Raw genomic sequence first — 24,649 nt, 5'->3', positions numbered from 1 at the left:
TGATTTAATTCACCAAATCATATTAGTTTTAAGGTCTAGTGTTGTGTCTACACTACCCTATCAACAGTCTGTTATGGTGCCATTCTGATATAAATCACAGTTCAAGAAAAGACATAACCTGCATCAAGATAGTAGTTTTGGGGAAATGCACCAATTCTGATAGCAGCGTATTAGTCCCAGTGAAATGTAATATTACAATTACAAGAATGAAAATGTTTAATAACTTTTTAAAAAACTTTTTTGCAGCTGTTTTACCTTGTGAAAGCAATCCATGTGACAATGGCGGTGTATGCTATAATGGTAATAATGGATTCATCTGTGTGTGTCAGGAGGGATGGACTGGAAACACATGTACTCAAGGTTAGTGGTGCAACAGATACAAGGCTGTGCATTTTACTAAGGTTACATGCCAGATTAGTTTACTTTATAAAATTAAACACTAGCTGGTATAGTGACATTGTCGGCTGCAGGTTTATTCAGTACGTTTATGTGTAAGTAAATTAATAAAATAGACACACATATGTATACAGAGCAATTACATGAGCGTTTGTGTGCTTACAAAATGTGACTGATGATGGTTGCCCAAGACAGCCCACAAACCATTTAGAATCTAGACAGGGTAATTTACTCTAATCATACTAACTTATATTAGCAGCAAGGATCAGCTTTCTGGGTTGTTATTTCATCTCAGATATCAACAATAAAGACCTTGTCCAGAACAGTTCCCAGTTAGCCCATGAGAGAGGCAATGGTAGTCAGAGTGTCTTATTGAATGAGGTGACTGACTACTAATGTTATACTTTGTAATGATGCATTAATATTTAGGGCTTTGAATGTGAACTCTCTAGTGCTTCTATCTCTTATTTATTATGCCAATGATTGAGGTTGCTGTAGCTATGTGTGTAATATTGGGCTATTCTAGAAATTAAAGGTACCCCCCTAAAGAAGACATGGGATCCCAATTTTTTGCTCTGAGAATTCCCCCCATTAATGGTCATTATTTTCACAACCCTAAAGAAGACACGGAATTCCCAAGAAAAAGATACCTTTTTATTTTAAGCTTGGGAATTCCTAAATATTTTGGCAAAAAATTGCCTGTCTTCTTTAGGGACACTGGGAATTCCCAATTTTTAATCATTTAATCGTTTTGTGGATAAATATTTAGTCTGGGAATTCCCAAAAATTTTTGGTACAAACTTACATGTCTTCTTTAGGGGGGGGTGCCATTAATTTCTGGAATAGCCCATTGAGCTTCCTGATACTATCAGTGATAGTAGTACATGAACTATATCATCTTTCATAATATCATACATGCCACACTTAGAATTAAGTTTTGATTCTCATCAATCAAGCTATATAGCAATAGGTGATGACATGGAGATTTTGTCAGAATGACATAATGACATGTTTACTAATGACCTTTCAGATATTGATGAGTGCGTAACTGAGCCATGTCAACATGGAGGTGTCTGTGTCAATGGAAGGAACCAGTACAGTTGCCAGTGTCTGCCTGGATTCTTTGGTAGCAATTGTCAAACAGGTAAGAAAAATAAGCAATTCCACTTGAAATCCATACACCACCAATGAAAGACGGGACTTTAATCTCCCACATAGAGAATGTAGATTTCAAATGGAGTCACCCATTCAGGTAACCCCATTTGAAATTAACACTCCCTGTGTGTATGATTAAGGTCATGTCTTCCATAGGGGTGTATGGATTTCAACTGGAATAGCCCAATATAAACAGTTCTATAAAATGACTCCATGAATGAAGGTGCAAAGGAGCCCCTTGATTGGCAAAGCTTAGGTTTGGTTGGTACCTTACTATAATAAAAGTCTAGAAATAAAGATACTAATTCGCATCTGACGATCCTGTCAATCAAGCTCCCTACAGCCTGTGAGGTTAAGGGAGATTAATCTGGTGCTTTCATCTGAGAAAAGGAATTCCAAAAATGGCAGACGATGTTGTTACTTTTACAAGGCAAAGGCAACTTTTCTAATGTCTGAAAGAAAGATTCCTATTTACTACTGAGACCTAACTTTTGAGATGGTTTGTATGTTTGAAGGTGCAATTCAGCCATATAGCACACTGTTTTCCTGCCGCATTTTAGAAATTCCAATCATCTCAACAAATCGTTAACAAAGCATCTCTGAGTTTGAGTGCCATGTGATGTCAGTATCTTTAATTCTAACTTTTATTGTAGTCGTCTTTCATTGTACTTTCTCTGTTGTACAAGTCCTAGCCCTGTGTTTTAGCCATATGCAGTTCATATGCTGTATATCTGCAAAAGATATATTATAATTGAATTGATCATTGGTTTCCACAGATGAAAATGATTGTGTTGGTACACCTTGTATGAATGGCGGTGTTTGCATGGATGGAGCAAACCATTACACATGTGATTGTATGCCTGGCTTTACTGGACAAGTTTGTGATATTGGTAAGTTAAGAGGCCTGCAGTGAAGCTGCGCTACCTCAGATTATTTATTAAATGTTGCAGACATGGACAGAAAACACACTGTAGATCAGAACACTGGTAGAAAGGATACCTTGAATACATAAAAATAGAACTACCTTGTTTCGCTTGGCAAGACTCATAACATCGGATTAATATGAATTGGCTTACACACAATTGGACGCAGTACCTACTACACCCGGAACCTATGCTTATTGCACTTTGCATAAAGCGTGAATGCTGTGCACTTATGTCAATTTACACAAGCATAAGTTGGAACTTGATTGATGTGTGCAGTAACAAAAGACTAAGGGAGGTTGTTGCATGTCTTCCACTCCTCACCTGATCCTTTCTGCTTAATTGGGGTCCCCAAATGATCCAGAAAGTGTCAACTGTGAAGATCCACATAATTATATATATTAGAAGAATTTTCATTCCCATATCATGCTACTAACTTGGTTGTGAAAGTTTGATTATGCTTCTTCAAATTATGTAATTTGGAATTGTGTTTTGTTTTGTTAGTAGAATCTTAGCCAGCATTTCATGATTTAAGACTGGCATATCATTTGAATGAGATTGCCTCTCCAAAACTTGACTGATGTGTCCAAGAGATTAAGCCAGTTAAAATGTGTTTTGCTAAGACCATGGTCTATCTATTTCATCTACTTTTCAGCTCACACAAAGTTGAACAACTATAATTATTATAATCTACCATCGGCAAATCCCCCAAACAAACTACATTTATATAACAATGAATGGGTAGTCAACTGTAAGATGCTAAATTGGAATAGTAAACTAATCAACTGGACTCAATTTTATCTTGAGAGGCTACGGTATGGTACCTTAATCGCACCTTATCCTAGGTGCATCTTCAGTTGATTAGTTTTATGATATCAATTTAATATTTATTATGCCTGGATGAATGACATCCTTCATAAATGAATAAGATGCTAAATTGAAGACATTAATTTGGCTCAAAGAATATTCTAACCTTATTTTGAGATGATCCAATATGTTGAACCTTTTATTAGCATGAAAGTTCATCTGTATTGGTAATCCATATATAGAAAGATTTAACTCTTGATCACAATACAAAATATTTACCTCCGAAATTGTCAGCTGTTGATACTACAGCTTTCTTCAATGGACTGACCCGATCGAGCACACTTGAAGTGTGGCGTAATGATCGGGTCATAGACCTTGGCAGCTTGTGGCGCCCTCCGTCCTTGTTCAGAGATGGTTGGTTGGCCCTGATGTGTATGGCTTCCTTAACTCCCCTCTCGAACCAGCGGGGCTCCCTTTCTTAAGTATAAGAAAGAACTAGTGGCAGTGTTGCAAGAGTTGGAGAATGAAAAAGGGATTAATAGGGTAGAATATCGCAAGCTTTATCCCACCACTGAGTCGCCACCAAAGTTTTATGGGCTACCAAAGGTTCACAAGCCGGACATTCCACTTAGACCGATTGTTAGCAGTGTAGGCACCATAACTTATAACTGTGCTAAACACTTGGCTGAAATTTTAACGCCTTTGGTTGGTAAGACTAAACACCATGTCACCAATTCCCAACATTTCGCGGACTGTATAAAAAGTGAGCAGCGTAGAGCGATGATGAAGAACTTCGGTCATCTGACGTAACCGCATTATTTACATCTGTGCCTGTGGAAAAAGCACTTCCAATTATACAGTCCAGACTTGAAAACGATCAGACTTTGAAAGAAAGAACTCAGTTGTCTGCGGCCCATGTGGTCAAGCTTCTTGAAGTGTGCCTTCGCTGCACGTACTTTGTTTATAATGGCACATATTACCAGCAAATTCATGGGGCAGCTATGGGCTCGCCGGTTTCACCAATTGTGTGTAATTTATACATGGAACATTTAGAGCAAATAGCCATTAGAACAGCACCCCACCCCGGTGTGGTGGTATCGCTACGTCGACGACACGCTTTACGAAACTCAAGAAGAATGCAGCGGAGGAATTTACAGACCATCTTAACTCATTAGACCCAGACATCAAATTCACAACTGAAGGAGAGGAGGATAGATCATTAGCGTTCCTGGACACTTCCACTGTGATCCAAGCTGACGGCAGCTTAGAAATAAAAATCTACCGCAAGCCAACCCACACAGATCAATATCTGCATTTCTCCTCTAACCACCCTTTAGAACATAAATTTGGGGTAATCCAGACCTTGTTTCACCGTGCGGAGTCTGTGATCACTAAACCCCAAGCTGTGGTAGAAGAAAAACAGCACATAACGCAAGCTCTCACTAAGTGCGACTACCCCGAATGGGCGTTCAACAAAATCAACAAACCCAAGAGCGCGAAATCCAACCACAACAGGGACAGTACTGTTACATCTAAAGGACAGGTGGTGTTACCTTACATCAAAGGAATTTCGGAAGCACTTCGCAGAAACTTCCAGAAAGTTGGTATAAGAGTGACATTTAAACCTACAAGAACATTGCGCCAATTTTTAGTGGCGCCAAAGGACAAAACCGATAAAAAGGACGTCACTGGTCCGGTGTATATGATTCCATGCCAGGGGCAGACCACAAGAGGAACCTGCCAAGAATCATATATCGGTGAGACGGAACGTTCTCTTAAAACCAGATTTTTAGAACACAGACGTCCAAGCACCACTTCGTCCGAGGTTTCCAACCACATCCATATTGAGTCACCGGGCCACCATGTTGACTTGGACAAAGTCCAAATTTTGGATAGGAGCCCGCTGGTTCGAGAGGGAGTTAAGGAAGCCATACACATCAGGGCCAACCAACCATCTCTGAACAAGGACGGAGGCGCTACAAGCTGCCAAGGTCTATGACCCGATCATTACGTCACACTTCAAGTGTGCTCGATCGGGTCAGTCCGCTGAAGAAAGCTGTAGTATCAACAGCTGAAAATTTCGGAGGTAAATATTTTGTATTGTGATCAAGAGTTAAATCTTTCTATATATGTTGAACCTTTGTATTATATAGTTTTAAATTAATTTATGTTGCTTTTTTCAGACGTCGATGAATGTGGAAGTAGCCCATGTCAAAATGGTGCTACTTGTTACAATGGAGAGAATGCATACTATTGTCAATGCACACCTGGATGGCAAGGACTCACATGTGCTCAAGGTCAGTCACCTCTATTGTTTCTTTCCTTTTTCTAGTTTTTAGTCAGATATATTTTTGTTTTGTTTTATAATATTTTTGTGGAACTCTTCAGTATAGTGCAAAGTATGTTATAATGTTGCCATATGCCATGGTTAGGTGATTGAATCTGCTTGTGATATGACTGTCAGTATTTTATTTTATTGTGTACATGCCAATAATAGGGACTGCTTTTTGAGGAGATGGAGAGCAATCACTCTCTATTACCCTCCTTAAATATGATATAGGAGAATGATTTTAAGCTCTCCTTAGTTGACAATTCTCTCCTTACATTCTATTGTAAATGCTCTAAATAGCTCTCCTTGAAGGCTCCAGAAGAGTTACTTAATTTTCTCCTGGAAATTCCAAAAGGCAGTCCCGGCAATAAACCTCCCATTGAAATACACACAAAAATAAAGCAAAATAATCTTTTTTTCTAACCTTCATGACAATATTTTGAAAGTTTGGATTTGATTTTCTGGAAGTATGAATTATGAAATTAGATATAGTCTGCACAAATGTTTCCTTAACATTTATTTCAGCTCACAGATTAGTTTTGAGGTCCAACTTTTTGACCAGATCAAGATACTAATTTATGATGTTCTGAACATGGATCAATTCCTTATCTTTTAATTTAATCATAACAAACAATCAGTGTCTAATCAATTTGCTCCCGAGGGACACCAGATTGTTTGCAGTATAGACCTATTTTTAACCAGACACCAAGTGTGGAAGGATTTGGTGGAGTGTTCCCTGATGTAGTTCTTATGTAGCAAGCAGTTCTGTGATATTTAATCATTAATGCCAATTTATTTTTATATGAAGCAAATGAGAAGACAAGAGGAAGAAAGAAAGAAACAAAAAACAGACAGATCACTCAAATTGATATTTAAAATAAAATAATTTTAAGTGGCATTGCAAAAGTTATTTTGGAAAAAGAGTCAAACTCTGATATGTGTGCCAACCAATTGTTTCAACTAATTCATTTTGTATGTGTTTTTCTGCAGATATCAATGAGTGTTTAAGTAGTCCATGCCAAAATGGTGGGACATGTATGAATGGAAGGAGTCAATTCTCTTGTGAATGTCAACCTGGGTATGCAGGGGCTAGCTGCCAGATAGGTGTGTAATCTTATACATTTACTTTGTCATTAAAGAAACCAGTATGGGTTAAAAGGGTTCTATGTATTTGCATATTATTTGGAATATTAATATGATTTTCTATATTTAATTTCCAACATAACTAAATTTTGTATTTAGAAACTGTTGTGTCACCCTCTAGTAACTAACAAAAAAATTAGAGGAAGCACAAATTGGTCGAAAGAATAGTTGAAAATTTATCTATTTTGAAAATGGACAGTGTATATTCCCAGCAAACACACAAATGTTTCTTAAAGTGTTATAAACATGTTTTAGTTTTAGATTTAGATTTAGTTTTAGTTTAGTCAAGATATTTTAATTATATTGAAATGTTGGGTAATATGAAGGTCATTAAACAAATTATTTGAAAAAGCACTGCAACAACATTTGAAAAATGTTGTCAAAATGTTGTTGCAAAATATTTTCACCAAACATTTTTGTAAAATATTTTGTCAACTCTTAAATAACATTGTGTTTAAATGTTTTGCAGCAAGTTTTCAAAATGTTTTTGAATGTTATTAAAATGTTTTATACCCTTTAACCAAACATTTAAACATTTTCTGTAAAACATTTTGTGTTTGCTGGGGTAAAGATTTATCATGACTTTTATAGATGTTGCGTACCTGTGCTTCAGTAATAAGGTGCACTTAAAACCAAAGGTTGTCAGGCATGTGGCAAAATAGTGTTTTCTTCTCCATGAGGGATATGCAAAAAAAAGACACACATTTGATTCTGGTTAAGGTTTAGATTATGAGTTTAGGGCTAGACATGTTGGCATGGAAATAATATGATGTGATGATGATAATAGCTTCATAAGTGATATTAACATATATTCCAGATACAAATGAATGTTTAAGTGGCCCCTGTATGAATGGTGGGATGTGCATTGATGGACAGAACCAGTTCACTTGTGATTGCGCTGCAGGATTTATTGGTGAACAGTGTGATCAAGGTAAGTCATTATGTAATTATTCTTTTATTAGTTCATAAGCAAAAGTTTCAGTTTCAGTTTTTATTTCATCCATTCAATTATACATGTAAACATAATACAGAATAATAATTTCTTTTGACAGAGTAGTGCGGAACGTTTTAAATTATATGACAAAATTTGTCGGACAAAGTTATGTCAATTTGTGGAGAAATCTCCATCCATAATTATTGCCTATTAAATGTATGTAACTTTTTATTTTTGAATAGCACAAAAAGCGAGTATTAGTAATTATCAGGCTCAGTTTACAAGTGAGTGTGAGAGTGGATATGGATTCTTTACCACCATTCTTCCAAATTCAAAGATACTTTTTATTTTTGAAGTCTAGTCTTCCCCAATATTTGAAGAGAGAGAAATGGACAAGGTCTACTGTAAGGGAGAATTTTGCTTTTGCATATTTTTAAAACAAATCATGATTAAAATACAAACTGACAATGTAAATCTATGATGCTTTTTGTTGTAAACCAGTCTTTGTCATTTTTGTAATATTTTGAATAGTGTCTCCATTTGGTGAACGAGCCACCACCAGCACTAAGCTTACTCACGATTCCATAAAATAGAGCTCTCTTGTTTTGGAATTTAAAAAAGATTATTCTGTTTTGCCAAATGAAACATGCCAATCTTAATCCTTTAGTTGGAATAAAAGTCAAATTTTTGTATTTTTTTTTGTTGTTGCATTTTTTGCATTTCTTGAGAAATGGGGCAAAAACATGCAATTTTGCTTATTTTCTCACAATTGCAATCACAAAATACACATGCATACACACCTAATAATTGGTTAAGTCAAATAAGTTAAATTCTTGTTTGAATATTCTAAACAGAGGTGGATGAATGTGAAAGCAACCCCTGTGCAAATGGAGGCCAATGTTACAATGGAGATAATGCATTCCATTGTCAGTGTAGAGGTGGATGGACAGGCCCGTCATGTCTGCAAGGTAGGCGTCATCATTCTATAATCCTCGAAATAAGTCTTGGAACGCTTGCATGTGAAGAACAGAAAACAGAAATGCCAATGTCTTCAGCAGTTTCCCATTGTGTTCCAACATTGATTGATTGGGAGAGGGGAAGATCATGTTTGTTCCCAAACACAATATACATCATTTCCATGATCATAAGAAATTGTGCACGGAATTTCGGCAGAGTGTGCCAAGCGTTACAAGTACTTTTTTAAAGATTGTAGTTGTCTTCATATTGTAGTCAACATCATCAGTCAGCTACAGTGGAGGCTACCTGTAAGCTTCCTCCATATGCTGCACTGAGATTTTAGGCCATTGATGCAATTTACATTCCATCAGCATCTCCCAATAGGTGCTGAATATACTGTAAGAACAGTTTACAGTACACCATTGTCCAGAATTTTGTCCATATGCTGAAATGTATTGGGCATATATTCTTTCACTTAATCATACAATTTTGTCAACATATGCCATGATCTTGCAATTGTTTAAAGCCATAATGTAAAATCTTCTAATATGAAATTGGGATTTTTTTTTTCAAACCTGATTTTTTGGCATATTTGTAATGTTTACACATCCCAACTTGCACCTAAATGGAATCAGCCAAATGTGTTGTGTTTAGTCAACAGAGCAAAGTTCGACATAATGTCTTAATTCATGAATTATGACAAATTTGGTCCTCCTATAGAACTGTGTGTTAAACAGCCAAAATAACCAGCAGTTTTTCTTTCACTTTACCTTGTTATTTCAGCTCAAAATGGACAGTAACCCTTCCCGATAATTATTACTAGCATTATTTAAGCATTTTGAGTATATAATAACAAATTTAAAATTTGAAGGAAATTGTACATTAAAGGTCCGTGTATACTACTACCGCATTTGCGATGCGTTGCTTCGCGATGCCGATATATCGATTACTTTTTACCGCAACTCAACGCAACTCGTCACATTTCCAAGTTAAAATGTATTAACTTCATTGCCTTATCGCAATGCAGTAATTTGCAGTACAATGCAGTGTGGCAATGCACCGCATCGCAAAACAATGCATTGCAAATGTGGTGGTAGTATGAATGGACCTTAAGACTTTAAGTTTTGTTAGCTTTAGTGACAAAATCCTTATGTACTTGCCTAACCATTTTGGTATATACATGTATGTAGAGCAGGTGCTTTACATATGAACCTAAAGAATTATTAAGCCAATACAATTTCTCATTGGAAATAAATAGGCCTACTAACTGTTTACTTGATAATATATGTACATGCATCATATTTCAGATATCAATGAATGTTTAAGTACTCCATGTCAGAATGGAGGTACATGCATAAATGAACAAAACCAATTCAGATGTGAATGTAGATCAGGATACAGTGGCACTAAATGTGAAGTTGGTGAGTACTGGTACTTTTTGTATTTTTTTTTTTGCATTATATAGTTTGTCTCTGAGCTTTTCTGTTACAAAGTATCAACAAATGTACATTTTACAATTGATAGATTTAATCATGTTGGCAGACTGGCGTGTCATTGCAGAAGAAAGTTGTGAGCTTTGACCAAAATTGTATATGCTGGACAAACTTGCATTTAATGTGTGCTTTTTATGTTTTTGTACATGTTCACGCTTTTGAAGACAGAATCAATTATTCAATTTTGGTAATTGCTTGCTTAGATTTATTTGAAAGTAAGAGTTGTGAAATGAATATGGTTAATTTTCAAAAAGATCTTGAAATCTCAAATAACCAATTTGTCTTGTGCCTATCTGCTTCAAAATGTAACTTTGTTGTGTAATTAGTTCTCTAAATTTATTTTAAAATTGTTCAATTTTAATGTGACTAAGTTTGGTGTTACTGCTGTTTCCATTTTGTAGATGTTGATGAATGTGCAAGTTACCCGTGCCAAAATGGGGGCTCATGTTACAATGCACCAGGGTTTTTTGTGTGTCAGTGTGTAGCAGGATGGGATGGAGCCACATGTAATCAGGGTAGGTATTATAATAGACACCGGCTACAAATAATTGTGTACAGCTATATGTGATATAACTTTTTAATATCAGATGGTTTTAAGTGTAATACGAGAAAATGCTGCACGAGTTGTGAAAATATGGAATGAGTCCAGTGAACAAGTTTGATATTTTCATGATCACTCAAATTCCCAATGGACACATTTGAATGATGCCCTGTTACCTAATCATTCTGTCTTCCTCTTTTTGTGAAGTTGTTACTTTTGATGCTGGTTTTGTTATTTTAATTTCAGATATCGATGAGTGTTCCAGTGGTCCATGTCAGAATGGTGCTACATGTGTCAATGGACAGAACCAGTTTACTTGTCAGTGTATTCCTGGATATGATGGTGTCCAGTGTGAATCAGGTATAGATGACTGCTTGGATCTTAATATGCTTAGTCCAAAGTGTAATACCTTTGTTTCCTAGCGTAATACTTGTTTCCTAGCTAGAATCAGCTTCATGTACTCAGGAATGTCAAATATAGCATGAGCGAATGCTATTGGTGACAACCTCAACTGCTAATTACTGCTTTATTCTCTAAATCCATTAAAAATATACAAAAAAAAAAAAAAAAAAACTGGTATATATGATTGGACAGGTCCTCCCAATACATTATTGTTTGGTGACCAACTTAATGGAACCAAATGACCAACTAGCTAACCATGTTTATAACATTGTATTGCAGATATAAATGAGTGTGTAAGTGGACCCTGTCAGAACAATGGTGTGTGTATCAATGGTAGGAATCAGTTTACTTGTGAATGTCCTACTGGTTATGCTGGAAGTCTATGTCAAACAAGTGAGTTGAGTTGCAAGAACCTCTGACCCACATTCATATAGGACATGTCTTAATCCTATCTATAATCTTAAACCCGATTTCAACCTCAATCCCCCCAAAATCACATTCCATTATCAACCTAAATTCATATCAACAGTCTTGTCCTCACTTTTTCTTGAGATTTTGGTATTAGTGGAATCTCATATTTGTCTTGTTAGTCCTGTATAATTTTAGGGCTGATAAGATGTTTTGCTACAACCAACAGCCAAGTGAACGTAATGTTAATTTAGTTTCTTTGTGAAAAGTTATTTTAGTTCAAGTTAAATATAATATGTGCCAGTCTTTTACTGCTGCATGAAAGGTGACTTAATGTGATGACAGTGTCAAGACTAACCAATCTGTTTGTGATATGTCATCATATTCAATTTTAGGTGGATAAAAAAAATTATGTGTGTAGTTTTCAAGTTGCAAATGTAAGGTAATTGTAACCTATTTTCTAGGTTGTTGTGCATTGTCTAATATGTAATGTTTTCCCATGTCTAGATGTTGATGAGTGCGTCAGTAGTCCTTGTGCCAATGGTGGCATATGTGTCGATGGATCTAATCAATATGTCTGTCAGTGTCTTGAAGGATGGGAAGGAACCATGTGTGATCAAGGTAAGCCACAGTAGCTTTGTTTGTGGTGATATGTTTGTAGGGTGTATTAGGATGTGTGGGATGAGTTTGTGCAGGGTATGTAGGAATGTGGGTGTGTCTCGGAGTGCCCATTCAAAGATGAAATTGTGAAAGATCTATGCATACATACCGTGGAAAAATGACAAAGCGAGTAACGAGCGAGGATTTCTACATTATTAGATAGGCAGACCTCACTTGGTATAGGGTGTATGAAAAACACAATTATAAGCTTTCCTTGCTTTATATGGGTGTAGTGTGGATGCATTGGTATGTACATGTATGTACAGAACTTTTGTGTGTGTGTGAAGTGTGTAGGGTGCCCTGCCGTCCTCACTTTCAATGGAATTCCACAAAATGATGTAATGGGGTGTTGTGTGTGTGTATTGAATGTAGAGAGTGCTATATCATTTTAGAAGTATAATAATACAGGCATCATTCTATCTATCTATGCAAGTTGAATCATTTAAACGTTTTGTTTTTAAATAAATGGAAAGGATCTATATGTATGATATTTGCATTGTTTAGATATATTCTAGAATAGAATAGCTTTTGTTTATCTGATCCATAACACTAACCTTTATGCAATCCAGTTTAGCTGAATCAACAAGCTGCTGAACTCTGGTACGTGAAAGTACAAATTTGAGCCCTGCCATCACAATTTTCATTTTCATGGAAAAATTGAGCTAGCTTGAAATTCCCCATTGCAGATTGTCCTAGTCTACTCATACAAAATTAGGGCTTGTGTTGATCTTGAACTGTGATCCTTGTAATATGATTTTATGCAATATGATTTTGGGCACCGTGCAACTTTATGTAAAGTGTGCAGCCTGAGAGGGTGTGTCACAGCATAAGGCAGTCAATAAATCAAATGATTTCTTTTTATTTTACCTGAATACTGCCTTAATCTGACACAAGTTCTTTCCAAGGAAAATATACACCGGGTACAAACAGGATTATGTCAAATAAAACAAACTGCAAATATGTTGATTTTGAGTTTATTTTGATGCTGTTGTTTTTTAGATGTCAATGAATGTTTAAGCAGTCCTTGTCAGAATCGTGCTACTTGTATAAATGGACAGAATCAATTCACCTGTGAGTGTGTGCCAGGATTCCAAGGAACTCGATGTGAAGCAGGTAATACTCAGATACTCATGCTCACTTGCATGCACCCCCACCCACCCCTACACACAAACAACTATAGTAGGAACTCCATTTGAAGAACGCAGCTTTCAACAGCTGTACATATACTTGATCCAACCGCGATCGTATATTGCATATTTCAAACTACAACGTGAACGCACCACCTTGGATACAATACTTACCAATCACAAGTGCGTTGGCATGGTTGTATTAACTTCCGCATTACTCACGTTCAGTCGCACACGCTGGGGTATATCGTGCAGTGTACGCAAAAATTTGTCATGCTATTGAAAGCTGCGTTCATTCAATTGGAATTCCCACTATAATTGGTCAAGTTAATAAGTTATAAACCAAATTTGTCGGAAGTCAATAAAAATTTGGTCAAATCAGTTAATCCATCCTTATTTTAAATGTAATATATATTGTACATAGACTTATATCAGGGTCTTTTCTTAAGTAATCTCATGTTTGAGTTTCTTTTCAACTCAGTTAAATAGATAAGAGAAGTCTCCCTTTTGAAATCAGAATTGATTCCATGTAAATTAAAAATGTTTGTTTTGATTAAAACTACTTTGAATATTTGTTCTATTTCTCAGATATTAATGAGTGTATGAGTTCACCTTGCCAAAATGGTGGTACTTGTATAAATGAGCATAATCGATTTAGATGTGAATGTACCTCTGGCTACTTAGGGGCACGATGTCAGACAGGTAAGCTTATTGTATTTGTCATTAAATTACCCCCCCCCCATGTTATTGGATGTAGTTTTGAACTATATTGGGAGATAAGTGTATCACTAATTTATTGACTACAATTTAGTAACATGGTTTTGAATCTCAGTTATCTTGAAACCTGACTGCATCCCCCTACAGTATGTTGCCCCTCCAAATGTTTGTCAAAATTGAATATAACCTCAATAGAGATGATTCTTCATGACAGATGAAAAGGCAGCTTAATATTTTACATATGAATTGACTCATTTATTGTCTACCTGTAGTTCTATAGCATCTAAGCAAATTTATTTTCTCTCATTGTGGGGTATATTTTAATCAATATGAATTTTTCATGAATTGTGTAGTCCTAAATTTATGCTTCTGAAGTATGTGAATGTCAATATGAAGGATTTTTTTTTTTTGGGGGGGGGGGGTTAGTTGAATCTATTTTGTTTGCAAATTTGCAATATAGTGTGCTTTTACATATATTTCCATCTATAGTGATAAAATAAAGTTTGAAATGTAATACCTCTATAATGTATATTTGCTCCTTTTCCAGATGTTGATGAGTGTTCCAGTACTCCATGTCAGAACGGTGCTACATGTGTGAATGGACAGAACCAGTTTACTTGTCAGTGTCCATCTGGATATGCAGGGGTGTTTTGTGAAACAGGTACAGTCGTCATATTGTATGTCCAATGATAAGCTTCAATTAATTTGATTGTGTTCCATGACACCCCCCACCCCCGATTCTAAATTGGCATTTGATCAATAGTGTGTCACAAGTCTGTATCACTTGTTATCAGGGATGTACTTTAACACCTGCCCGAGCGCCAGTGGTAAATTTTAAAAGTATCTGCCTGGCTGGTGGGTAAGAAATTGAGGATGGTAATATCGCAATGGCTGGCAACATATCTGTCGGGCTGGTAACTTTTATGAGTTATCTGCCCGACTGGCTAGTGGCCAAAATAGTTAGAGTACACCCTGCTTGCTTTATTTTGCTGAAACCCCATCATAAGTAGACTTACGGTTCCAGAGTTATGGCCATTTTAGTGTTGCTCAGAACTTTAAAATACAAAGGAAGTTGAATACTATTATTGGTTATATTATTTCAAATTTAATATTCCCGGCACAACTCATTTACTTGATCACATCACATAAATGTTTCATAGATTTTGTTTATAAATCCTAATATTTAGGTGTTGCACAAAAAGTTACGGTTTAGCATTAATTTTGTTGCATATTGCAAAGATTGGGCTGTTTTTTTTCTTAAAGTAGCACAAGTGTATGGGGGAAAAACTTCTGTTTTTAGTTAAGACGTGCAACACTAATTTTAGAAATATGGTCTTATGGAACTAATTTGGAATAAATAAGGTCCTCTATTTCTTCCAAGTATTTGAGAAATATTAAGCAAAAGCAGGCTGCAAATGATATGAACATCCATCAGTAATACAAATTTAGCTTAAATGCGCACCAAAGGATAATTTGGAAATATTGTTGACATATTTTATTTCTCATCAGCTGTGAATGAATGCCAAAGTAACCCATGTGAGAATGGAGGGCGCTGTTTTGATGCGGCAGGTTTCTTTATATGTGACTGTGTGAATGGCTGGGATGGAACTACATGTTCTAATGGTAAGAAATTGATGTCATGTATTGTAACTTTAGAATATAACAAATCGTATAGAGTACGCATATAAATTATTTCAAATTTAGATGAGAAAGATGAAAAGTAGGATATAAAAACGATAACTCAATCTTTAAACATGAATATGTGTAAACATAGGCTGCCTTACTTGAATGGAACTACACTGCTGTGCATTTCAGGAATTTTTGTAAAATCTCAAACACATTTGTAATAATTGTGTACTGTGTAATCTGCATTCAAACAGAGCGGTACATACACATCAGAAATCTTGATGTGTGTGCAAAAAAGTTAATTTGTCTTACTGCTGTGATTCTGAACCAGGCAAGCAGCACACATAAAATAACCTATCTTTGTCAGTGCAATACTCAAAATTAATTGTTATAATCCAGTAACAGCTAAAAGTAGACTGTCCTAATTTATGTATTTACAAATTGTTGTATCTCAAATTTGTGGTCACTTTGTGTGTCAACTTCAGACACAAAGAAGTATTATTAAGTGAACATTATACTCTCATCATTTTCAATTATTTGTAATTGTTTTGTTTTTCCCTCAGATATTAATGAGTGTCTTAGTGGTCCATGTCAGAATGGAGCTACATGTACCAATGGCAGGAACCAATTTACATGCACATGTCTGCCTGGATACCAAGGGGGACAGTGTGAAATAAGTGAGTTAAGGGTAGACGAGGTATTGTTGGTCGAAGCAACCTAAAAATCTATTTTCATTATTTAGATCAATATATTATTGAAAATTAACACCTTGATGTTTTACAAAAGTACATTCTACAAATCGCATAATTTGCAAACTTGCTTAATTTATTGTTGTTAATGAGTTATGTACGTTTTACAAAAGTGTTGTTATTTCAGCCCTCTTTACAACATAACTCAAGAACAACAACACCTATAAAAGTATATCTGTGATATTTTAATTCTTCAACACACTCGCTATGAATTGAGCAGTGCAGTTTTTGCCAAAGCTCACTACCATTCGTAAGATGCTGTGAACTACCAAATCACAACAGTTTAAAATAATTAATAACCTTAATGTCAAAGTATGCGTCAAAGTAAATAACATTTATAAATGCATCCTCTGGCTACCAAATAAGACATCATGCCATACAGCAATTTGATTTATGAGCAAAAATTTGGGGAAAGTCTTAAGTATTGACAATTTTTGATATAAATACAAATGACACCCAATACTCATCTTTTATTGAGGGAAGATAGTGTTTCTTACCGTTGACATTTATTCTTCCTGTACTAGATTTATCAATCATGTTAAGCAACACATATGCTTGAAACCTGATAACTTGGAAGTTAAAGTCACAAAATATACCTTTCAATCCTTCATAACATTCCAATAACCATTGAGGATTTGAACCCAGGACCTTTTGTTTTCTGGTCTGGGTAAATTTAAATCAAGAAGTGGGTGATATTGAATATGTAGATATTCATAAATATAATGTTCAGTATTTTGGAGTACTTGTTTACCAATTTGGCATCATTTAGGCCAAAAATTTGGCCAAATTAATTTTGTACATTTTATCTTATTCCATATGGCAACAAGTTTGAGATGGTGATGAAGTGGTTTGTAAACACATACTGCATTAATAAATTTAAAAAAATATGACTATTATTACAATTACTCTGTAATAACGTGATGTCAGCTATGAAATTAGAATAAAATGTATTAAGCCAGAGATGATCAAAAATTAAGATAATCAATATTTTCTCAGCACTTTTATTTTGAAACACTAACTTTATTATACTATTTATATCACTCTCAGACGCCAATGAGTGTTCCAGTAGTCCATGTCAGAATGGAGCACCCTGTGTGGATGGAATCAATCAATATACATGTGCCTGTCTGCCTGGATTTACAGGGACAACATGTCAAACAGGTACATTGAAATAAACTTATTATAAGCATTAACAGCAAACAAGCAATTAATCATTCAATTAATCAACCAATGTGTCTTGGTGGAGTAATCATTACGAATTTGGCAGACGGTCAAATCTGGATTCGTCTTTATGATGATAAATTCATGTTACGTATGAATTAAAGAATAGTTAGCTCAAGATGAATGCATATCAATTTTTAATAGTGTTCAGGGTGATAAGTAAGCAAAAGTGGGCGGCATACAGGGTTAGGTAATGGTGCAGTGTATACAGGTCAATGCTGATCACTGTTAGACATATTGATATGCTGCCCTCTTGAGCTAAAGCACTGGTCCCCTATTCTCAAATTCAAAATAATTCATGTGTAACATGATTTTAATAAAAAGAAGAATCCAGATTCGGTCGTCTGCCGAATTTATAACAATATACAATATACCTACATTGAAATTTACATTGGCCTTATGTCTTTGGTGGGGATGGTTGTATAAACTTAACCAAATTTATTTTCATCATTATTGCTATTTCTTTGTTCACATTTTGATTTCATGTCAGATGTAAATGAGTGTTCTAGTAACCCATGTCAGAGTGGAGGAACTTGTGTGGATGAGGAAAATCAATATACATGTAACTGTCGCACAGGGTATTCTGGACCGAGATGTGAATTAAGTAAGTCTGATCAAAAATCAAAAATGTATTCACCTAGAAGACCTGTAAACATAAGTTAATCCAAATTCAGATTTTTTACTTTCTTGGAGCATGCTGATGTAAATTTTCCAAATATCAAATGTGCAGGCAATATCATGACATTTAGTACTTTTAATCTTGCTATCAGATACCAATGAGTGTTCCAGTAGTCCATGTCGGAATGGAGCAGCCTGCGTAGATGGAATCAATCAATATACATGCACCTGTCTGCCTGGATTTATTGGGACAACATGTGAAACAGGTAATGTTTATCAATCAACATCCATGTAACCAACTGTCTGCATGGATTGATAGGGTTGACATGTTATAATTTGGTTCATCTCAAGTTTGGTAGTGACGTATGTGCGTATTTCGTTGGCCTAATCCGTGAATCACGCGCGTCGGCCCCGTTGTTGGCATGCTTGCGGCGCAATCGTGAAAAAGCAATGACGTCACTACCGAACTTGAAGTGAACCAAATTATAAACATGTGAACTTAGATCACATCAATCAACCAATCAAGCATCAATCAACCAATCAAGCATCAATCAATCAGTCATTCAATTCATTTGATTCACAATACGATGCGCCCCCAGCATTTGCTGGGGGAGAGGTCAAAATACGCAGTGCATAATGGGAAAATTAATACAACACAGGAACATAATGTCATTGTGTGTTTAAATGTCAATATAATGATGTTACACTCGAATGCACCAAAACTGTAATTTACACAATTAGAGTAGATCCATTTTCTTCTATTGATCACACGGAATCCTTTGTGGAGCTGTTTTCAACATTATTATTATCACACTCACGTGAAAATCCAATGGTGCCTAGAACAGTGATGTCGACCCTAAAGGTAAAAAATTGGGCTAGCAAGAGCAACTGCTGGCAGCACATCATATTGTGAATTACCAGAATCAATCAATCTATAACCCAACCACCCAACGTGCAATGTGCATAGGTAAAGTGAATCGATACATGTAATGTTATAAGACAAATTGTTACTGTTTTTTCATATCAGATGTAAATGAGTGTACTAGTAACCCCTGTCAGAATGGAGCAACATGTGTGGATGGGGAAAACCAATACACATGTACCTGTCAGTCTGGATACTTTGGACCAACATGTGCTCATGGTGAGTTTTATCTCCCAATTATCAATCAATTAACAATCATTTGTAACCTCATGAACATACGCGATGCCTGAGATCCAATCATATTTTATTATTTGTAAACACACGAAGGCAAATGCAGATCATTAATATCTCACAATTCTAACACATAAGTAACACACATTGGCGTATTGTTTCTTGTCCCACAAGTAAGCCCGCATACTTGTGGATTACGTATTAAATTTGTGAGTGGAAGATACATTTTCAATAGTCTTTGCAGGAAAAAAATGGGTTATTATCATAAACAAATTTGTACAATGGTAGTAATAAATAACAACAATAACTTTGCACCATCTGTTTAATTGTCATCCTATGAAATCACAGGGTTTTTGTCAGACCTAAGTATTTTTCTGAGGGAGCATGATTTTCACCCCAAACATGTCTACTCTTGATTTTTACGAAATGACCTCAAAACAGATAGCCTTGGTGAATTAAAAAAATGTTGTAGTGGAAAATAGGAGCTAGAAAATAATCAGGTTTAGAATAAGTACATGACTGTGTGTTTTATGCTCATTTCTGACAGATGTTAATGAGTGTATTAGTATACCCTGTCAAAATGGAGGTACATGTGTCAACCTGATGAATGCATACCGATGTGATTGCAGACCTGGTTATCATGGAGTGCATTGCCAAACTGGTGAGTGAAAAAAACTTAGAGTATTATAGTTTCTGCTTTGCGTAATTACTTAAAATTATCTTGTGTTCTGTTTCTGTTGAAAACCTGATAAAAACATGTATATTATTGTTCAGGAGTAATCTTAGCTATCAAATGCCTAATTTAGAAACAATTTAAAAAAATGCAGTGATTTATAGTGCGCAACTCACAGGCACAATGCCCAGATGTTGATCCACATGCAAGCCTCGGCATACTTTACAGGTTGTCGCTGACCACTATGGCCCCATATCATTCCATTAACCAATAAACAACAACACAGGGATTTGCAGTGAAGAAGCGTACACCCTAGACATTCCACAATTAACCTTAGCAACCAGGACTTGCTCCATTGGTTTTGTATGGGTTACAATGAGACAATTAGCAGTAAGTTTCTTGTCCAGGGGAATCTCAAGCTAACTCAATTTTTACATGAGAGCACATTAACCACCACCAGGGTTTAAACCCTCAACCTTCAGCGAACTTGACTGAAAATAGTCAAGAGTGCAATATATACAATATGACCACATCAACACCATGTGAAGTGGAAATGATTATGACTTTATTACACCTGCATAATAATTTATAGCAGCAGTTGTTATAACATTTGTTCCTTGATTCTAAATTCCCCCTCTGATTATTGTGATAATGCTCCCAACATGTTTCATATGCAACATGCATTCTATATCAATACACATTTTTATGGGTCTCAATTTTTCCGCCAATTATTAGCCCAACAAACTATATATTACACTGCTGTTTATGATATTATTTGTTCCTTCATTCTATGTCTCTTTATGATATCTTAACTCCAGATATTGATGAGTGTTCCAGTGGTCCATGTCAGAATGGTGCTACGTGTGTGAATGGACAGAACCAGTTTACTTGTCAATGTGCTCCTGGATTTCAGGGGGTAAAATGCGAAAATGGTAAGTATAATAGAGATATTATTTTGTTACAACCTATATATAATTGTTACATATTACAATTATCATAATTGTACAGAATATGGTTCAAGCATGCATTTAAATTGATTTATTCTGGTTTTGCATGAGTTGAAGATGTTTATATAGTTATTTTTTTTGTTTGTGTGTGGGTGTGGGCATAATGCACATGTCATTTTATTCCATACAATGCAGTCTGTAAGTTTTCAATTATAATTTGATTCAGATATCAATGAGTGTTCCAGTAGACCATGCCAGAATGGTGCCACATGTAGAAACAGACAGAATGGATTCATCTGTAACTGTGCACCTGGATTCCAAGGGACATATTGCCAAGCAGGTAGGGGATGAGGAGATGATAAATGGGCTGTTCTAGTTAAATCTATACACCCCTTATAAAAGGCATAACTTTAACACACAGTGATTGTGAATTTCAAATGGGGTTACCTGAATGGGTGACTCCTTTTGGAATCTGCAACCCTGTGGGGAAGATTAAGGTCATGTCTTCCATAGGGGGTGTATGGATTTCAATTGGAATAGATTGGTTAGAAAAGATACTAAAACAGTGTTTTCCAAAAATTAGAATGCATAACCTGAATTTAGTCATAGTATTAGTCTTTGGACTTGATTGTCACAGAATACAAAAAACACCTTAGAAATGCATGTTTTTGGCCCTTATTTCCAAATTTGGCCAAATCTTAAAAATTTACATTCATTGCCAGTTAGAACTAACTTAAGGATTGGATTTAACATGTTTCATTTGGCAAATCAGGATATATTTTTTCTAATCCAAAAAAATAGTGCTATATTTTGCTGATATTTAGGGTAGATTCATGAAAGCAGGCCTGTATGTGCATAGGGTGTGCTACTTGTACACATTTCTTATTCGCATTTTAACCTTACATCTGAAATTGTATTCCTTTTAATCAGCAAAATAATTCAAACAATAAAACTTCTGCTTTAATTTGAATTTTTGAGTAATATTGCGCTACAAATATATAATTACCTGTTGATTCTATTTCTTATATTTCATTTATCAGATATAAACGAATGCTTGAGTCTGCCTTGTCAGAATGGTGGCATTTGTCAGAATGGACTGAATCGATTCCGATGTGATTGCATTGCTGGTTTTGCAGGAGAGTTTTGTGAGGAAGGTAAGGGTATAAGCTTAATCTTACTGCAAGAAAACTTCAAATTTGGTAGTTAAAGGTCATATTTGAGTTATTCACACATCACCAGAAGGTCCATCATTTCTGATTTCATTCTTTTATAAGTCTCTCGATCTTTTTGTTGCTTGGGTTTTGTATGTGAGAGAGAGTGAACATTGTCTTTGTCCATTGTCTTTGCCTCTTGTGTCTTTTTTATGTATCTGTTGATAAAAAAGATTATTATGTAAAGATAAAAAAAGATCTCTCATCTTGCACTTATTGTCCACTTTCCCTATTCACTGCCCACACAACCCACTGAACATAGGCCCGTGACCTCTGCTGGTGCCCACACAGTTTAAGTATAGGACTTCCACTATTTAGCATCACTGTGCAAAAAATAACCAGCCGATTATTTTCGTAGGGGCTCACATGTTTAATTATATTATCATCTGATTGTGGTTCAAATTTCATTCGAAAATGTAGAAAGGAAAGCTGCAACCAATACATTTTTGCAACTCAATTCTATACTTTTCCGAAGCAGAGGTCCCTATGTTATTTCAATACAAACAAAAATGCCAGTGATCATAGCACAGAATGGCTTATACTCAGGGGCATGCCCCGCCCAAACCCTTTGAGCTACACTCTTCGTAGGAGCTGTCAATCAAGATTTTCTAACAATCTCATTGGTGTCCAAATTTGATTGGCATACAAGACAGGGAAAAATGCGAACAGCCTCTTCCAAATATGGGTTTCCAACCCAGTGTTTTCAGCTCCTTGGGCTTGTTCATTGGGACCAGCCAGGGATTCTCAAGTGGGTATTATTGATTGGTTTGTGTGGTTAGTGAAGAGTGATCAGTTATAGAGCTTGCTGATTGGTTGAGCGTAAAGAAGTGGATAATGGCCCATTCATAAACCTAATTGGTGTAGTTTTTAACTAGGGTTAGCTTTCACAAAGGTCGAGATGTATTTTATGTGGACCATAAGTGCATGTTTATGTTATTAGCTTGCATTGTAAACAAACAATAATGAAGCTCATTCATATTACAGTCATATGGTTAATTGGTAGAGTTTAGGGCATATGTGACCCCTCGGCACAACTCGCCCGGATGTCGCCAGTGCCACTATTGAGATATGCTCCATCGAACTTAACAATAAACAATAGGAAACAAAGGATTTATTGACTGTTTTATTGATTTTTCACTACTTAAATGTCAAGTACTATAGACATGATATACATCATTTTAAAGCTAATTTCAAGCAGAATATTTTGGTTGAATATCTCAAAAATGATGATTGGCGACTTCAGGGCTCAGTTGTGCCGAGGGGTCACATATAAAGAAATCGCCAGCCAAGTGATTACATAACTCCTTGGAAACTGGATCAGGCACTTTTGATGATGATAGTAAATTTATAGACTTTGTGTGGCGATCATTCAGGACTCGAAAGCGTGATTTCGTTGACATAGTGATTATCGGAGTACACGTAACACTTCGCTGACGAATAGCAAGCCAAAGAGAGCTGAATGAACTTGGGGGCTGTTAATCACTTGAAGTAGTCAAAAATTGGCTGATTTATTATGAATTTTCAGAAAAATAACATTAGGTCATATTCATATTGTCCACCCTCCTGGATATGCCAGTGCATTTAATCACTAGTTTTGAGTAATAATGTCTTGCTTTATTTGTCCACATTCCAGATGTCAATGAATGTTCCAGCAGTCCATGTCTGAATGGAGCCACCTGCATCAGTGGAGTCAATCAATTTAGCTGTGAATGCTCTTCTGGATTTAGTGGAAACCTTTGTCAGATAAGTAAGTCAAAACTGTAACATAACATAACACAACATAACATAGCATAACAACGGTGCTTAATGTAGCCCAATACCAAAAATATGAACATTGCGCTTTACAAACAAATACAAAAAATTACAACAGCAAAATACATTAGAAAATATATGTTTTAAGACCCTTTATGAAAGATTCAACTGTGAGAGAAGTCCATAGGGTAGCCGGTAACTGGTTCCAGAGGGTAGGACCAGACACACTAAATGAACCATCACCAATTTTTCTATACTTCTGGGGATGACAAGGCAAGTAATATCTAGCTCAGAGCGAAGGCCTTTCCTAGGTGGAATGATGGTAGCGATGTAGTCAGTGAGATGGATCGTTGACAGTCCAGTCAATTTTGTACTGAGTGTTTAAATTTATTCTCGTTCATCACAAAATAATTTGCTATTATTATTAATTTGATAATGAAAAACTTTGACAATATGGTTTGTTATCAAAAGTTGATAAATAATTGATATTTGTTTAGATCTAGATGAGTGTTCCAGCAATCCATGTTCGAATGGTGGTGTATGTGATGATGGTGATGATGAATTCATATGTACTTGTCCTGTGGGTTTCTATGGAAGGCGCTGTGAATCAGGTAAGGATTGATGGCTTACTTTACATTTCCAGAATCATCAAAATATTAGTTTGTTAAAGCTGTTTTGAATTGGTTTTAACCAGCACTAGAGTGTAG

General features: G+C 35.8%; 1 protein-coding gene across 1 annotated transcript in view; it reads left to right on the top strand.

The window, feature by feature from the left end:
- The window catches only part of LOC140155005 (uncharacterized), a 92,266-nt gene that overhangs the window by 44,288 nt on the left and 23,329 nt on the right, over positions 1-24,649 (top strand). The window contains exons 20-46 of the mRNA XM_072177675.1: positions 247-360; positions 1,427-1,540; positions 2,328-2,441; positions 5,465-5,578; positions 6,601-6,714; positions 7,571-7,684; positions 8,542-8,655; positions 9,952-10,065; positions 10,539-10,652; positions 10,925-11,038; positions 11,360-11,473; positions 11,996-12,109; positions 13,148-13,261; positions 13,864-13,977; positions 14,540-14,653; positions 15,502-15,615; positions 16,182-16,295; positions 17,415-17,528; positions 18,079-18,192; positions 18,359-18,472; positions 19,234-19,347; positions 19,907-20,020; positions 20,851-20,964; positions 21,206-21,319; positions 22,020-22,133; positions 23,824-23,937; positions 24,440-24,553. Coding sequence (XP_072033776.1) covers positions 247-360; positions 1,427-1,540; positions 2,328-2,441; positions 5,465-5,578; positions 6,601-6,714; positions 7,571-7,684; positions 8,542-8,655; positions 9,952-10,065; positions 10,539-10,652; positions 10,925-11,038; positions 11,360-11,473; positions 11,996-12,109; positions 13,148-13,261; positions 13,864-13,977; positions 14,540-14,653; positions 15,502-15,615; positions 16,182-16,295; positions 17,415-17,528; positions 18,079-18,192; positions 18,359-18,472; positions 19,234-19,347; positions 19,907-20,020; positions 20,851-20,964; positions 21,206-21,319; positions 22,020-22,133; positions 23,824-23,937; positions 24,440-24,553 — 3,078 coding nt within the window. The remainder of the gene's footprint in view (positions 1-246; positions 361-1,426; positions 1,541-2,327; positions 2,442-5,464; positions 5,579-6,600; positions 6,715-7,570; positions 7,685-8,541; positions 8,656-9,951; positions 10,066-10,538; positions 10,653-10,924; positions 11,039-11,359; positions 11,474-11,995; positions 12,110-13,147; positions 13,262-13,863; positions 13,978-14,539; positions 14,654-15,501; positions 15,616-16,181; positions 16,296-17,414; positions 17,529-18,078; positions 18,193-18,358; positions 18,473-19,233; positions 19,348-19,906; positions 20,021-20,850; positions 20,965-21,205; positions 21,320-22,019; positions 22,134-23,823; positions 23,938-24,439; positions 24,554-24,649) is intronic.

Source organism: Amphiura filiformis, chromosome 6 (assembly GCF_039555335.1).
Source record: "Amphiura filiformis chromosome 6, Afil_fr2py, whole genome shotgun sequence".
Taxonomy (NCBI): domain Eukaryota; kingdom Metazoa; phylum Echinodermata; class Ophiuroidea; order Amphilepidida; family Amphiuridae; genus Amphiura; species Amphiura filiformis.
Note: the sequence above shows the minus strand (reverse complement) of the source record. Positions and strands in the feature narration are given on the sequence as shown.